At 38.8% G+C, this 18,008-nt stretch overlaps 1 protein-coding gene across 1 annotated transcript; it reads right to left on the minus strand.

Moving 5' to 3' along the window:
- LOC121778552 (bidirectional sugar transporter SWEET1-like) lies at nt 1-1,840 on the minus strand. The gene is made up of 6 exons (XM_042175925.1): nt 1,692-1,840; nt 1,579-1,615; nt 1,153-1,248; nt 747-1,029; nt 543-662; nt 1-414 (listed from the first exon to the last, which is right to left on the minus strand). The coding sequence occupies exons 1-6, from the start codon at nt 1,732-1,734 to the stop codon at nt 241-243; spliced, it is 753 nt and encodes a 250-aa protein (XP_042031859.1). The 5' UTR covers nt 1,735-1,840; the 3' UTR covers nt 1-240.
- Between the last annotated feature and the right edge of the window lie 16,168 nt (nt 1,841-18,008).

Raw genomic sequence — 18,008 nt, forward strand, 5'->3', positions numbered from 1 at the left:
TACATATAAATATTTCATAGCGCTGGAATTACATATCTTGAAAGTTGAAACCAAGATACAAATAAAGTCCTCTAACATGGTTAAGAAGAACACACTTACATGTTAACTCAAATGAAACTATTACATTCATTTCTACCAATGATAAACTCATACTAATTAAACTCCCCCTATAATAATAAGTGGGGATTTATCTTTTTCTCATCCCCCTCTTTTTTTTTTCTTTTTCTTTTTATTGAAATGTTAAGGCTTGCCATTTTTGGTATAGGCTGGCTTCTTGGGCTGGTGAGAATCTGCAAGGCCCATTTCTAAATTCCCATCGACTGTGGGCTTCTTGACTTCATCTTTGTTCTTGCGGTAGATGCCATACAAAGTCAATTGCATTGCTCCCAAAAAACACCCAAATCCATTAGGAATCTGCAATATATTTATGTCCAAATAAATTGCAACATTTATTTTTGAAAATTGATCAGATTATTATCATACTCAACTAAAAATAACTGTTTATTAGAGGTAGCAAAAGAAGTAAAAGAAAATGTACTCACATAGAGAAACTTGTCGTTACCAATGAGGCCATAAATGAACCATGAAGTACCACATAGGAAGACAAACAGTGACAAGAGAAATGGCATATATTCTACACTTTTGGTTTTGATTACCATTCTCTGCTCATCCAAAACAATTTCATTAATTCAATTATATAAACTGAATTTAATTAAGAGAGAGAGAGAGAGAAGGATGATACATACCATGACTGAGAGAGGAGAAGCATACATTATGATGGAGAAAACAGTGGCAGCAAAACCACAAAACAACTGCCTTTTCTTCTCCTGTTTGAGGGCAAAAATAGAGACCAAAGCAACAGTGGAAAATATAGCAAGAATTACAAAGAGAAGAGCCATGATTCTTCCTTTCTCCTTCTTAGGAGCATATACAAGAAATATTAGGACATAAACTGACTCAATCACTACTCCTGTCCCATTTATTGCTGAAACCAAGTAATTGTTTGGTGATATAAAAGGCAACCCATACCTGCATTTTATTTATGCATAACTTTAAAATAGAGAATTCCAAGAAAATGGTAGTAGTAGTATTAGTATGCAATTTTTTTAATTTTGGAATTAAAAATTAAAAATCAAGTACTGTAGTACATACCAAGCAGCAAGCAAACAGTTGAGCAATGTCATAACATATGGAATGCCTGAGAATTGCTCAGTTGATTTGTTCATGATGATCCTCTTGAAAGTAACCCTACATTTATAGTAATTTCCCCAAAAAATAATTAACACAATATAATAGTACTCCCTCCGTCCCACATAATTTGAACCAGTTTTCCATTTTTGGCCGTCCCACATAATTTGTCTCACTTCACTTTTACCATTTTTGGTAGTGGACCCCACATTCCACTAACTCATTCATACTCCTAATATATAAAAGTAGGACTCACATTCCACTAATTTTTTCAACTCACTTTTCATTACATTTCTTAAAACTCGTGCCCGGTCAAAGTGTCCCAAATTATGTGGGACGGAGGGAGTAATTCATAATAAATGAATAAAAATGTGTTGAGAATTTACTCACGAGGGAGAGAGAAACAAAAACAAACCAGTAGCATTTCCTAAAACAAAAAAAAACAGACTTCATCAAGCAAAATTAAAGCAAAAAAAATGGAATTAAGAAGAAATAAATGTTACCAAGAACTCCAAACACCAAATGCAAGGCTTTGGCTTGACTCATATTTTAGAGAGGAAAAATATGTTAAAATGGAATTGAAGAATAGATAAAGAGAGTTAGTTTTGATGAGGGGTGATATATATAGAGCCAATTTGAAACAACTTTTTTGCTGCGGTTTATGAAGCAGAATGTCTTTATCCAAACCGGCCAAAGCTCTATATATGTATGTATGTATAATGTACTATGTATTTTGGGAACGTGGCATGCATGTATGTTTTTTACTATGTGTATTTTTGTGTGTATGCCTGAAAAACTGTATTTTCTACCGACTAATGTTGAATTTCTGGTGGAAATTTAAAGCAATTTGGACTATATGTGGAAAAACATGCATAACTTTTATATTTTTAGATCATCGAATCATTTTATGTTTTAGATCTTAATTGTGTAGATAATTTATTTCATGGAGGTTTCTTTTGGGTGTAAAATGTGTGAGTTAGTTTAAGTATTTCTTCGAATAATTAATTTTTTAAGAAATAAAATGTGTGTAGTGAAGATAATTTTATATGTACAGACTTGGTTCATGTGAAAATAAACTGAGGCCGTTATATATAAATAAAATAAAAACAGAACATTGCACCGAATATTGTTATATCGCTAGCAGATCCTCTATTGTCTTTTAGCATAACTTCTTTTACTAAAAACTTTATTCTGTTAGTAATATTAGACTGAACAATTTCTATGTTGTGTAAAAGTTTTGTGTACATGATATTATCTGAAATATATAAAATTATAAATATATGCCGTAATATTTTCTAAAAAATGTAACGTGTGTACTTATTATCTTCACGTATAGATGCACATTATTTTTTTGTATAAATTGAAATTAAAAAATAATACTGTATATGTTAGGTTTGAATTATTAAAATGAAATGATTCATTTTAATGGACAAGGTTAAAATGAAAAAAAAATGGACAAGGAGTAATAAATTTAGATTAAGTATGTCCTTAAATAATTCAAGTGTAAAATGAAAAAAAAAATAAGGACAATAATTGAAATGTGATTAATGATTCTTTAGAGATATAAAATGATACTTTTGAGATCAGAGATCTAAAAGATATACTACTACTATAATTTGAAGTTCATTTCTTTTATTAGGAACTAATATTAAATGTATAACTAATTTAGGAAACAATTTTACAATTTGTAGATAGTTAGACTTTTTTAGTTTTACGATAACTGATTATCTGATGTGACACGAAACCTTGTACTTATAAGTTACTCCATCCGTCCCATAAAAATATGCATTTTTGGTTGGACACGAGTTTTAATACACAATTGGTAAAATAAGAGAAAAGTAGAAAGAAAAAATAATTAAAATATTGTTAGTTAGAATGAGTCTCACCTTATTAAAGAGAAAATATTTTTTAAATTTTAAAAATGCATATTCTTATGGGACATACTAAAAAAAAGTGTGCATATGGGACGGAGGGAGTATAACGCATCAATTAACTATTAGTCGTAGAATTTAGATAATTTAATTAACTTGCAACAAATTGTAAAGTTTGGTTTTAACTGCAACAGTTCAAAATTTAAACAGAATTTGCAACAATGTGGGGGGGGCAATGCTTCAAATTCTATTTGAGTTTAATTTAAGTTTTTGTAATAGATTATTATCAATATCACTATTTTTAACAATAGTACTATTATTAGCGATTGATTGTTTTTTGTGTGTGAGTTGAGTTAAGTATGCGAGATAAGGTACTAACATTAATTATGATAAACTTATTATTTTTAATAAATATATCCTCGTATCGTTAATTTAGCAATTGAACGATCATCCAAATAATTTGTAGTAGGTAGGTATATGACTCATTTAAACCTTTGCGTGCAAACATCACCACCTAAATTGTGCTATATACTTTTGATAATGATAAGCTAAAATTAATTCGTTAATTTGTCCTTGTATAAATCCTAACTTAACTAAAATTTGTTCCCAATCCAAATTAAACGTAGAAGAAATACTAAATCGTAAGTCGCTTAGCAACATTAATCACAATATAACATTAGTTTAGGATGGCTTCATTAATTTATTATTTGGGTTTCAATATGTGAGTATGTCTTAAAGTATTTACGGATAAATTATCAGTGCAAAATAATCTTATTGACGGTCTGCACAATTCAAATTCAATGCAAGATATAGCTGGAAAACAATTAAGATTGTAATATATAATTTTCTCAAAGCCTAAAATGTACTGCTAATTGTAAGTTTACGTAACAAAAACATTTTTACTGGTTAGAGAAAACCCATAAATTGGAGGGGCAAAAAATCTATATCTTGTTTGGTTATTTTTAGAATAATGTGACCAATCAATTTGATCAATGCTAAAAATTACTACTCCCTTGCTAGCTAGAATGTAAGGTATATATTGTACATTAAATACACGATAAATGAATAGTATTATTATAAACATACATTAATTTTAACAAGAAATATACATATTTTTTAATTATAGTACTACTACATAGTATTTAATGTTATCAGCTAGAAAAACTGCTACCACGTCCATAACATGCAGAATTTCTTCGTTTTTACCTTGGAATTATTTCACTTAAAGGGTAGGTCTAGTACCACTTTTTAATGGAAAGAGATATAAATGATTGGACAATAGCTAGAGATTCCTCTATCCTTAATGATTATGGCCTGATGAGATCATGTATTCAATTATTTTAATAATCAATTTACAAAATTTAAAATGATTATTGTAGAAAATTACTAGCATTTTAAAAAATCGTATACTCCATTTTTTTGGAAATTTGACGTAAAATATTAATCATAATTCCAAAATATGGTATGTGGCTTTTTGAATTTTCAAATATTTATTATAAAAATTTTGAAAATACCGCAATTATAGGTTAACTCCGGTCATAGTACTTACTTTGAATATGGTAAAACATACATTAAATTAGTGTATAGTCAATATCTCACAATCAAGTATTCTAGCAAATTAAAACCTATGTGGAGATAACATGATAAAATTAGTGTTTAGACGACAAATCAACACATTAAAACGATATTGTTTGGATGATTAATTAGGTATCTTTTTTAGTACTTTTAAAGTTACTAGTAAAAAGCTTGATTAACCTCTAGTTGGTGGAGTAGTATATTTTTCTGCACTCGGCAATGAAAATGAAATTGAGAAGTTAATTTTGTAAAGTGCATATCCTAATTGGAAGATCACATCAAATTGTGTTGAAATTGCACATGGTGTGGGGAGAGATCACCTTCTTGTTCAGTCTAAGAGCATCTGCAACGGTGGTGGGGGAGCTGTCCGCCGTCCGTGCCAGCGGCGAGGACGAGGCTCGCCGCCGCTGCGCTCGCACCGTGCCAGCGAGCAGGCGACGCGGCGGCTTACGATTGGGCAACGGCATAGCCGTTGCCTTTGAATATATATATTTTTTATTTTAAAATTCGTTTTTTAATTATAAATAATGATAAAAAAAATTCCCAATCCCAAAAAATATTGCCGTTTTTCTGAATTTTTCTGAATTTTTTTTTATTTTTTTTTCCAAAATCATCTATAAATACACACATCCATCATCCATTTATCACATCAAATCATCTCTCATTCATCTCTCATTCATAATCCTCATACAAACTATCAACACATTCATCTCTCACTCAAAACCTCAAATGGATTTCACTCATCTCATGGCGGAAGCGGAGCGCGAAGAACAAGAATACTATGAACAACATCGTGCCGCTTACGAAGCATATGTCTCGGCGAATAGCCCCGCTCCTCCTCCTCAACGAACTAGATCAAATCGCCGCTACATCCATCGTAACCGGGAAGGAGCCCATGAAAGGCTCGTTGCCGACTACTTTGCTGACCAGCCGCGGTTTCCGGCTGATTACTTCAGGCGCCGTTTTCGCATGTCAAAGCGCTTGTTCATGCGAATTGTCAACACATTGTCCGCACGTGTGCCATTATTCCAAACAGGTCCAGATGCAGCCGGCCGGCGAAGTATCACGGCGTTGCAGAAGTGTACGTGTGCCATCCGACAAACTCGCTACTGGGCAAACGGCCGACATCTTCGACGAGTATTTGCATATCGGTGAGTCCACTGGAATCCTTTGTCTAAAGAATTTTTGCGAGGGCGTTCGTTCAGCTTTCGGGGATGAATTCCTTCGGGCACCCAGCACCGATGATTGCCAACGGTTGCTTCGTCTTCACGAATCAGTCCATGGCTTTCCCGGAATGCTTGGCAGCATTGACTGCATGCATTGGAGGTGGAAGAATTGCCCGAATGCTTGGAGGGGGCAACACTTAAGCGGTCACAAAGGCGGCGACCCAACACTTATCCTTGAGGCGGTCGCCGACTACCGCCTATGGATTTGGCATGCATATTTCGGCGTTGCCGGATCCAACAACGACTTGAACGTGCTCTATTCTTCACCACTCTTCAATGATGTGATGAATGGTGTAGCACCGACGATCGACTTCACCATCAACGGAAATACATACCACATGGGTTACTATCTCGCCGATGGTATCTACCCAAGGTGGTCGACTTTCGTGAAGACGCTCCACAACCCGCACGACCCGAGACGGGTTCTTTTTGCGCAGCGTCAAGAGTCCGCGCGGAAAGACGTCGAAAGAGCCTTCGGGGTCCTTCAAGCCTGGTTCAACATTGTGAAGGCCCCGGCTCGGCTGTGGTACGTGAATAATATCGCCGACATCATATTCACGTGTATTATCTTACACAACATGATTATAGCCGACGAAGGGCCGAGGGCGGCTAGCTTCTACGACGAGGATGAAGCCGGAAGCTCAACAGCGAGGTCTCCCCCACGCCGAGGTGAGCATACGAAGGTTGGCCAGAGGATCGAGACAAGGCACACAATGCGCGATACCCGAACCCACATTCAGTTACAAGAAGACCTTATCAAACACATGTGGGCGAAATTCGGCAACAAGTGTTTTTTTTATTTTTAGTATTTTAATTATGTAATTTTTAATTTTTAGGATTTTAATTATGTCGTTTTTATTTTATTTGTCATTTGTAATTTTATTTAGGTTTTTTAAATGAATTTTATTATTATGGAAATGTTATTGTTTAATTGAATTTTAAATTAATTGTGCTCGTCCTTGCGGAAGAGCACAGCTGTGGATGTTGTGCTCTTGCCAGAGAGCAGATAGAAAAAGTGGGCCGGGTCCATAACCGTGCCGCTGGCAAAAGCACGGTTGTAGATGCTCTGATCTTAATCTATATGGCAATTCCATTTGGTAAAGAATCATGGCTACTGACAATTCCACCACTCAAAACACAAAATGCAGAAGTTATTGTGATACGTGGCCTATGTGGAACCGTATACCTAATATTTGTCACAAAACACCCCCACCATTTGTAAATAAAAGACACATTCAATTTTAAGAAATTATTTGACCTTATAGAAATAGGTGAAAAGTTAATGGAACGATAGTTTTATTTTTATATATTTGTTTTAATATGATATGTTAGTGGAGTGTGAAGTTCACTTATCAAAAATGAAAAAAAGTTAATGCGTCTTTTATTGACTGATGTCATAAAAAAGTAAAATATGTCTTTTATTTGTGAACGAAAAAATAATGACATTTATGGATGACACAAATTTTGATGCACAATTATTAAAGAAAATAAAAAAAGGTTAAATTGGAGAGAGAATGGGAAGAAATTTGTGGGAAAGTTTTTATGAATAAAAATATGACTACTTTTGTTGGAAAAACTAAATTATAAAGATGAGACTATTTTTCATTAGGGGTAGTAATTATGGGTTAATGAGGGCTTGAATTGGAATTTATTATTATTTAGTTAATATTTATTAAATCTCAATCAGAACTCAATTATAATTTATTAGAGTTAATATGTTTTTTGTTAAAAATTATTAGTGTCCTGTTAGACTTTATTAATACGCAGTTACTCTACTTATTAATTACAGCTAGAATTTTAATAAACAAATCACATTTAGAATTTGACATGCAAGCCGTGGATATCTATGTTTTATGCAATTTCATAGTCTGCTTGAAATATATGATGGCGTTTCAAGAGTTTAAACATAATTTGACGTTCAAGAAATGACGATTTTTCTAGCACCTTGATATAAGAGTAATGACGATGGTGCCCAAATTTTCAATTTTCATCGACACAAGTGGTGAGCAAATATAGCATCATCAAACTTTTACTTTTATACTAATTTTTCTTTAAATATGAATATTTCTTTGAGTTCCTTCCTAAATGCCCCTTCTTAATTCTTCAAATTATTTGTTTATGTATATTTTTGCCCCTCTTAAGTTTAATTCTTGGCTCCGCCCCTTCAAACAAGCAAATGTTACTTCAATAAATAGTTTGGGCAGACTTCCAATCGATTGGCTTACTATGTGGTTTTTGCCCTTCATTTTGCCTGTTGTCTCGTTTGAGAGTTAGATAGCAATTTTTTAATAAATAGAATTTACATTTTAAAATTAATTATAAAAAAGAAATTTAATTTAGATTTTATTACTATAAAAAAACATTTTTTAATAAAAGAACTTACACTTTGAATTCAATTATTAAAAAAAATGGAATTTTTATAAAATAAGGAATCATGTGTGAGAAAAGTTCGGCCCCAAATGGCCCACTCATGATCATCAAAATATCATGAGAAAATCCTCTCATTATAAATGATGATTATTATAAATATAACAATTTTTTTATCAACAAAAATCATAATATATCTCAAACAAAAAACATTACTCCCTCCGTCCCATAATAAGAATCACATTTTGTCATTTCGATCCGTCTCACAATAAGAGTCATATTTCATTGGTAAAAGTAGGTATCACATTCCACTAAACTCACTTCACTCACATTCTATTATAAAACTAAAATAAAAAAGTGGACATCATATTCCACTAACTTTTCCAATGCACTATTCTTTACATTTCTTAAAACTCGTGTCAACACTAAATGTGACTCCTATTATGGGACGGCGGGAGCACTATTTTAAAATCATTACATATAAAAGACATTATCGTGTATGAATGCTACCATGGATCTCTTTGAGGCTAATGGCTTATTATTTAAGATTAAACATATGTTAATATAGAGTAGGAGTACTATATAATACTGCAAGTACGTTGCTAATCTAATTTGAAAAAAAATGCATACATATTGGGACCTTAGGTTTTTGTCTTTAATTAGAACGTGATTAATTCTATGAATGATTAAAGGTTCTTGTTAAAAAGATAGAAAAAGAACAAAAGATTAAAAGTTTTCATTCGAATAATGTAGCCACTTATAGTTTCTTGATTTGATGAACCATGTAATTAATGTAAGAAAAGGTGTGAAGTAAGAATGAAAAGACAAAGTATATCTCCTTACAAAATAAAAATAAGATTTTACATAAATATAAGTATGCATGCATGGTATGGACCATCTCCCCTTCTATATATAGTGGGACATGACTTTTCCCCAACCCATCATTTTACTACAAAAAAAAATTCATGTGCAAATCCCTCAATTATTCTCACTGGTTAATTACACTCAAATATGAATTATTCGTTTCCAAAAATGGTAAGTTGAGATTGTTTTAAAAACTTTAGTAACACATAATTTTAGATTAAATTGACAGGCTAGCTAATGGTTGAAAATAGTTCTTACTTTATACTCCCTCCATCCCAATTTAGTTGAGATGTTTCTTCTGGGTATGGAGATGAAGAATTGTATTAAATGGAAAAATAAACATAAAATAAAATACGAGAGATAAGAGGGAGTAATGCATGAGAGAGAATTATAAAGTAAGAGTGATTAGATGTTTTGTGTTTTTTTTTCATAAAGGGAAATAACACAACTATGTTTGGAAATCATGAAAAGTAATATGACTCAACTAAGTTGAGATGAATATATATAAGCACTTTGACTACATGACAAAGCATATTTTGCTGTGATGGGGTACGAACTAAACAAGCCCAACAGCAGTGACGGCCCATCAGCCCAAAGCCCAAGGAAGAGTATGAGTTCGGCATTACCAAAGAGTTCGGAGGAGTTCGGCATTACCAAAGAGTTCGGCCTCAGCCTACAGCTCGGTAAAAGCCAACCAATCAAGCTCTGCTCTCAGGTCGGCATCAAGCTCTACTCTCAGATCGGCAACCAAAGCAGTTCGGTCTCAGTATTCGACCGAACAAGGAGTTAGTGGACCCATGCAGGATTTCCACAACTTCCAACACACCCACTACCACGTGGCGTCAACTCAGGCCACGATCTTAGGCCATGACCTACACGACATCCACGACTTAGGGTGGTGATGCAAGCCACGATCTTAGTTCAATATATAAATAGAACTTAGATCTGATAGAAAGAGGTTAGAATCTCTCTAGAGAAATAATCATATAGCAAGTCTGTGTTGTAAGCTGTAATTCGCAGATCAAGCAATACAAACCTGCCCCTGTTTCTCCCCGTGGACGTAGATTTACCTCAGTAAATCGAACCACGTAAAATTCTCTGTGTCGTAATTTATTTTTACGAGCATTCATCATCATCAAAAATTCGCCGATTCATCACTGGCGCCGTCTGTGGGAAGCAGAGAACCAAATTTGTGATAAAGCGAATTTTTGACCATTTTTTCAACCCAAAAAATGCATACCAGATCGCAGAGTACCCGTATTCCTGCCCGTGAGAACCAGGAGGAAGCCAATCCATCCCATAGGTCTGGAAAACAGCCTAGGGATAAATCCACCACCAGTTCTCATGGCGGAGGAACAAGCCGCTCCAAAAGCCGTCACACCGAGTCTTCCCAGCAGCCCGATTTGAACGAGGCTGTCAAGCTGTTTTTGGCTGAAAAGCAGGAGGAATTCTTAACCTTCCTGCAGAGAAGCCAAAAGCAGCCGGAAGCGAAAACGGCGGATTCTCCCTCTCCCTCCATACGAGACAGTCACTACCGCAGTAGTATCATGTCTTCCAGAAGAAAGAATCCTCGGTACCGGAATCACAGGAGAACTCCATCTCCTCCATACCGAAGAAATGTCGGGTTCGCCATGTACGGAGCATTGAGGACTCCGTTCTCGGACGATATTACCCGAACTTCCCTACCACAGAACTACCGAACTCCGTCGATGACCTATGACGGACTCGTGGATCCTCATGATTTCTTGGGACGCTATCAATATAACATGGCGAACCAGGGTCTCAACGAGGTCCACATGTGCAAGCTGTTTCCCGAGCTGCTTATCGGGAACGCAAGAAGGTGGTTCGATAGCCTCCCCCAAGGCAGCATTAGATCCTACCGAGATCTAATGGATGCTTTCCACAGGAGGTTCTTTCAGAAAGCGGAAGCCCGGATCACTTCGGCTCAGCTGCTTTCTATACGTCAAGGTCGCGACGAAAAGATCAGCGATTTTATGACGAGATTCCACAAGGAATGCCTACAAGTAGATAATCTCAATGATCTACTTGTCATTTCGGCATTCCAAAATGGAATCCTGCCCGGAGCTCTCTACAGAAAGCTCGTGGAGTGCGGTCCGCAAACAGCTCAAGAGATGTGGGACATTGCGGACAAGTTTTCTCGTGCCGATGAGGCAGACCGTCGAAAACGGTCTTTAGACAGCTCATCCAGAGAAGACAAAAAGAAGCCCGGTCATAGCGATCAGAGGCATCCTCGCCGAACACCTTCTCCACTAAAGGAGAGATAGCGGTCATCCGAGGTGATCGAAAAAGAGCAAGTGTGTTCGCAGATTGCGCTTAAAAGTGCCGAGCAATCAGTTCGGCACCATCAAGCATAGCAATCACAGCAGCCGGAATCAGAGGCCGGCGAAATGACCGAAGTCACACCGGAGCCGAACTCGATGGTGTACGGCACTGAAGCCGTGATTCGGTTGAGATCGGCATATCCAGTCCCCGAACTCAATTTCTCCTCAGAAATGAATGGTGATGGACTGAGAGCCGAACTAGATCTTGCCGAAGAAAGAAGAGAATTGGCCTGCCTAAAAGCAGCCAAGTACAAGGAGCAAGTAGCCCGGTATTACAACCAAAGGGTGAAGAAGCTGCAATTTCAAGTGGGAGATCTCGTCTTGAGAAACAACGAAGTAAGCCGAGCAGAAAAGCTGGGCGAACTCGAGCCCACATAGGAAGGTCCATATCGGGTGTCAGAAGTCCTCGGCAAAGGGTCTTACAAATTGACTCACGCGTCAGGAGCACAAGTACCCCGAACATGGTACGTTTCCAACCTCAAAAAGTTCCATTTGTAAGAGACAGTCCGGTCAGTCGGTCTTATGTGTTTTCTTTGTTTTTTACTTGTTCTTGTCTCTACGTGCGTTGTGTCTGTCTATGTGAGTGTCGTCTCTTACAAATAAAACTGAGGTATCTCGTTCTTCAAAGGCTGATCCCCTTTTTAGAACATACAAGCCAACGATTGTGCGTCAAAGCTTCTAAAGAGGATACAAGACCACAATTCAGCTTAAACAAGCAGTTCGTCTGAAACGAGCTGCAACAAGCCCACGATTGTGTGTCAAAGCTTCTAAAGAGGATACAAGACCACAATTCTGCTTAAGAATCAAGCACTTCGTCTGAAACGAACTGCAACAAAAGTCCGATTCTCGCGATAAAACTTGCCTGAATTAGAACAAGGGAAAGTCCAATCCATGCGATAAAACTCGCCGAATTAGGACGACCAAGTTCGGTCAAAGCAGTTTACCTCATAAGACCGAGGACGACCATGTCTAGTCAAAGAGGTTTACTGCATAAGACCACTTCGGTTAACTGGGAAAGTCCGATCCACGCGATAAAACTCGCCGAATTAGGACAAGGGAAAGTTCGATCCCGGCGACAAAAATCGCCAAATTAGAACACAGACCAAAGACGAGTCCGGTCAAAAGATGTTTATTTCATCAGACCAAAGACGAGTCCGGTCAAAGATGTTTATTTCATCAGACCAAAGACGAGTCCGGTCAAAGATGTTTATTTCATCAGACCAAAGACGAGTCCGGTCAAAGATGTTTATTTCATCAGACCAAAGACGAGTCCGGTCAAAGATGTTTATTTCATCAGACCAAAGACGAGTCCGGTCAAAGATGTTTATTTCATCAGACCAAAGACGAGTCCGGTCAAAGATGTTTATTTCATCAGACCAAAGACAAGTCCGGTCAAAGAAGTTTACTTCATAAGACCGAGGACAAGTACGATGAAATTTTTTCGCTAAGCTGTAAATACACAGTGTTAGAAGCGAAAACAAAAACAAAATTTCATTTTCAAATCTTGTTCGGCACACAACTCCGCTACCCTACCAGATGGCGTTACGCTATTACAAAGGACTATTCTACTGTCCAGGGTTGCTGAAGTTAAGCCACCTATCTGCAAAATCCTCTGGAAGCCGAGTTCGGTTGTTCCGAGCAGATGAAGAATAAGCAGGTCGACGAGATGCTATCCTCGACCCAACGCCTCTTCCCCGAGCCCGAGAAGTCCTAACACCTCGGCGATGAAGAGTCTCTGCAATAAGCATCTGCTGATCTTGCTCGCTCATAGTCACAACTCCTCGGCGAATTTCAGTCCGTCCCTGTCTTGACGATTCCGGTTGCTCCTGAGCCCGTTCTCGTCTTGACGTTTCCGGCTGTTCCGGAGTTTGTTGTTGGCTGGGAGTAGGATTTTGAACAAGGGAACCAGAGGTTTGATCTGGAGTGCGAGCATCTGTTGGCGCGATATGCCGAAGGAATCTTTCTATGGAGGGGCGCCGAGAAAGAACAATGTTGTACCGAGAAGCCCAACGCCGCAGTGATGTCACAACTTGTTGGCAAGCCGGGCTCTCCAGCACATTGTTCATACGGAGTACATGATATTCCTCCCACAGTTCGTCAACTCGACTCTGAACATCTGATATGGTCATTCCCCCGCGCACATGGATGTAATCCTCATACGCAGTCCTCTCAGCAATGGCCGTATTCAGCTCGGCCTCCAGATCTTTCTTATCGGACTCTAAATCCTTGATATCGGCATCCAGCTTCACTAAACGAGCCAGAAGCTCGTCATTTTTCGTCTGATCGGCTATAGCTCTTCTCTCAGCTTCGTCCAAAGCCGAAGAGTACAGCCGTTTCCAGTGAAGTATCTCCATCTCCTTGGGTACAAAGCAGCTATATTAGTTCGGCAGCTGTACCGAGCAGATAGTAAAATACAACAGGAATAAAGGCGAGTACGAAAAGCTATACGAAGACAAGTGTAGAGAATTTTTCATTCACAAGGAAAATTTTTTACACTAGGGCTTCAAGGCCATTTTACAAGGAAGAAACTAGACTAAGAGAAGGGAGACGAAATCATACTCCGCCAGCTTCGTCTCCGGCTCCTCGGTCTGGTACAGCTTCTTTCTCCTGGGCTACCTCAGCCTCAGCCTCGCCTCCTGCCGGCCTCGCCTCCGCCTCCTGATCGGCTTCCTTCTCCGGATGCCCGGCTCGCTCGACTTCGGCCTCCCGCTCCAGCGGCTCGGCCTCACCCTCTCCGTTGTAAGTCGAAGCGGGTGAAACGGGTCCCACGGAGGCAAAGATAGCCTCCAGGTTCTCGTCCCGATCAGCTCGACAACTCCGGACTCGGTCTGCAGAAAGCAGGACCGAAGATGAAGCGAGCTCCTCAAGGAGCGGCAGATTCTGAAGCCGAGCTGCTATCTCTCGGCTGTACAGAGGCAGTACGACGTCGGCCCCCTGCTCGCCCTTATCGGCAATTAGCCTTACCAGACTACCGACAAAAGCCGAGAACTGGCTACTCAAAAAGAGTTTCTCCGTGTAAACACGGAGAGCCTCCCCCTGGGCAACCACGGCGGCAGCATCACTCCGTTTCGTCTGCTCTCGCTGGATGACGAGCTGGTTTTTGGCAAACTGAGCTTCATCCTGGGCCGAAATCCTAGCAGCTCTGGCTTTCTCAAAGTTTGCCTCGGCCTGCTCGGCCCGGTGACAAGCAGCCGCCAATTTCCTCTGCATCTCAGCATAGTCGTTGGACGCTTTGGAGAGTTCGACGGCGACGAGCTTGGAGAGCATATCGTTCCTCTGAAAATGGATAAGGAAAAAAGTCAACAGAGGGCACCAAAAATACAGGACAGAAGCCAAGCCAAAGAATCAAGAAGACAATTCACCTCGGCAAAGTCCGTGGGCCATAAAAATGGCTCACAGATATGCTCCGAAGGAGGCGCCAAGACCACGTCTTTCTCTGGCGCTCTCGGGGGCTTCTGGGTCTTCCCCTTCCTACTTGCCGAAGTCGACTCCGGCTTCTTTGGACCCGAAGAGGTCTTTTGCCTCTTCGGATTCTTCTCGGCATCAGGCGCCGAGCTGGTAGCCTTCTCTCTCTCCGGCTCCTCAAGCTCGGAGGACTTTCGGATAGCCTTGTTCAGCATGAACACTGCCAAAAAGCAAGAAAACAAGGTTAGTTTTCTTCGTTAAAGCAGTAGAGCATAAAGATAAAGAGAAATCCTCACCCTCGGCCTCTTCGTCCGAAGACGAGATATTGAACACGAGGTCGCCCTTGACGAGCTCAGTTTCCGAATACTGTTTCCTAATCATAGGAATCTTATTGAGCTCGCCCTCGAGCTCGGCCAACGGTTCTAACCGAGGATGGGGAATCACGGACTTCGGCCTTCTCCAAGGAAAGCCCGGAGCCGAAGTCCTATTATAAAAAAAGAAACGGTTTTGCCATTTCGGCCACTTGGTTTTGCAGAAGGCCCTAAAAGGCTGTAAGGGGATCAAGTAAAACCAAGATCCCTTCCTTTTAAACTGGAAAAAATTAAGGATCGCCTTCAGAGACAAATCCCTCCCTAGCCTACGCAGTTCGGCAGCAAAAGCCGATAAGTGCCTCCAAGAGTTCGGAGTCACCTGACCTAAAGGGAGTTGAAAAAAATCAAGAAGCTCTACAAAAGGTGGGGGAAGAGGAAAACGAAGCCCGCATTCTAAGCAGGCTTCGTAAACGGTGGCATAACCCTCCGGCGGGTCGTTAGCCCTATGATCATCGTCGGGAACCACCGCCTTCCCCCCAGGTAAAAAATATTTCTCGTGAAGGGATATCACAGTATCCTTACTCAAGATACTGTGAAAATACTCTACGGTCTTCTCCCCGGATTCTTTCCGGCTAGAAGACCCCTTATCCCCTTTCCTACCGCTACCCGACACCGAAGAAGAAGAAGAAGACATTCTTCTTACTTTTTGAAAGTGAAGAAAGTCTGAAGAAGCTCTGGAAAGCGGAAGAAAATTTCTCGAGAAAGAGAGAGTATAGAAGACGCAACAGCAAAGGTGTTCAAATGAGGAAGAAAGAGCATATTTATCAGATTCGGCGAAGATTTCAAAATCGTCGCACCGTTTCGAATCCCACCTTTTCAGGATTCAACGGCCGGATTTTACTGTCGCATTTAATGCAGTCACATGCAAGGCACGTCCCCTGACGTCAGCCTCCCCCGTACCTTTATCCAGAATGCCGAAGTGACTCGCTTCGCCGAAGTGATTCACTTCGTCTTTCGGGGGGGGTAGTGATGGGGTACGAACTAAACAAGCCCAACAGCAGTGACGGCCCATCAGCCCAAAGCCCAAGGAAGAGTATGAGTTCGGCATTACCAAAGAGTTCGGAGGAGTTCGGCATTACCAAAGAGTTCGGCCTCAGCCTACAGCTCGGTAAAAGCCAACCAATCAAGCTCTGCTCTCAGGTCGGCATCAAGCTCTACTCTCAGATCGGCAACCAAAGCAGTTCGGTCTCAGTATTCGACCGAACAAGGAGTTAGTGGACCCATGCAGGATTTCCACAACTTCCAACACACCCACTACCACGTGGCGTCAACTCAGGCCACGATCTTAGGCCATGACCTACACGACATCCACGACTTAGGGTGGTGATGCAAGCCACGATCTTAGTTCAATATATAAATAGAACTTAGATCTGATAGAAAGAGGTTAGAATCTCTCTAGAGAAATAATCATATAGCAAGTCTGTGTTGTAAGCTGTAATTCGCAGATCAAGCAATACAAACCTGCCCCTGTTTCTCCCCGTGGACGTAGATTTACCTCAGTAAATCGAACCACGTAAAATTCTCTGTGTCGTAATTTATTTTTACGAGCATTCATCATCATCAAAAATTCGCCGATTCATCATGCTGGTAAGACGTTTCACCTCTAACTAGTATAGTTCAAGTCATCCAACTTGGTTAAGTGAGAGTATGCATCAATTGTAACTAGAGGATTATGTAATCTCCATATATTGGTTCAAGTGGATGTTTTCTTGGCTGAGCCAAGCCAATCACTAGGCGTTGGACGGTGGTGTCACACCAATATACCAAATTGGTAATAGGAAGGTTTCAATTGCTAAAGATGAATGACAAAGTATACAATCGTGTGTGATGGTCCCAAATAATTGGACCAAAGTCTAAATTAAGACACAGCCAATCCCAATGGCTATATATGCCCAAGGAATATTTTCCAATTTAGACAATCAACTTTTGTAGAATGATGCATTGAATATGAGTTTGTAACTGCAATCTTGTGTTAAAACTTAATTCTTAGGTCATATGCATTGTGTTGGTGCTCTTTTATAAAGCTAATGTTATTCCATTCAAGTATTTTTGGTATAGAGAATATGGTTAGGTATAGTCTTTTCAATTATGTTTGGTATCATAAACCATAGTTAGGGATCAATGGTTAGATGGGGAATATGGTTTATCTATAACTTACATTTTTTTTCTACCATTTTATGTGTATTATGAAGCTTTTAAATAATTGATCACTAAGCATTTATGAGGTAAGGTGAATTCCTCATCTTACTTAAATGTTCTAAAAGAATAATATTGACAAATAAGTATATCATAATATTGTTCTTAAACTTGTCATTGTTAAAATCCAACCATTATATCAAATCAAGGTCCACAACGATGAGAATTTTAAAATTTTAATCGATCTGCAAAAATAGAAATGTAGAGATACTTTTTGATACACTTTAAAAATTAATTACTAGTCCAATTTTGTGATTTAAATTGGAAAATTGTCCATTTTCTTTCCCTTTTTTCAGAAGTGTACCTAAACCAATGATTAAGTTTTTGGTACAACTTTTTTGGAGTGATTTCTAAAAATGTCTAAATTTTCAAAAATCTAGAAAAATGGAATGAACTTTTATAGAAGATGTAAAATGGCTCCAAGTTTTAAAAATATAAAAATAGCCTTAACTTTACTTAAAACTATAAAAATAGTGTGAAAATTTTAAAGTGTAATGTGAGCAACTATGGTAAAAAAAAATTGGGAGCAACCTTGTGGTGTTGCTATCAATTCCAATTATTAACTCCAAATACAATTCAAGAAAATGATAACATAATGCATGA

The sequence above is a fragment of the Salvia splendens genome, chromosome 19 (assembly GCF_004379255.2).
Source record: "Salvia splendens isolate huo1 chromosome 19, SspV2, whole genome shotgun sequence".
In the NCBI taxonomy this organism is placed as follows: Eukaryota; Viridiplantae; Streptophyta; class Magnoliopsida; order Lamiales; family Lamiaceae; genus Salvia; species Salvia splendens.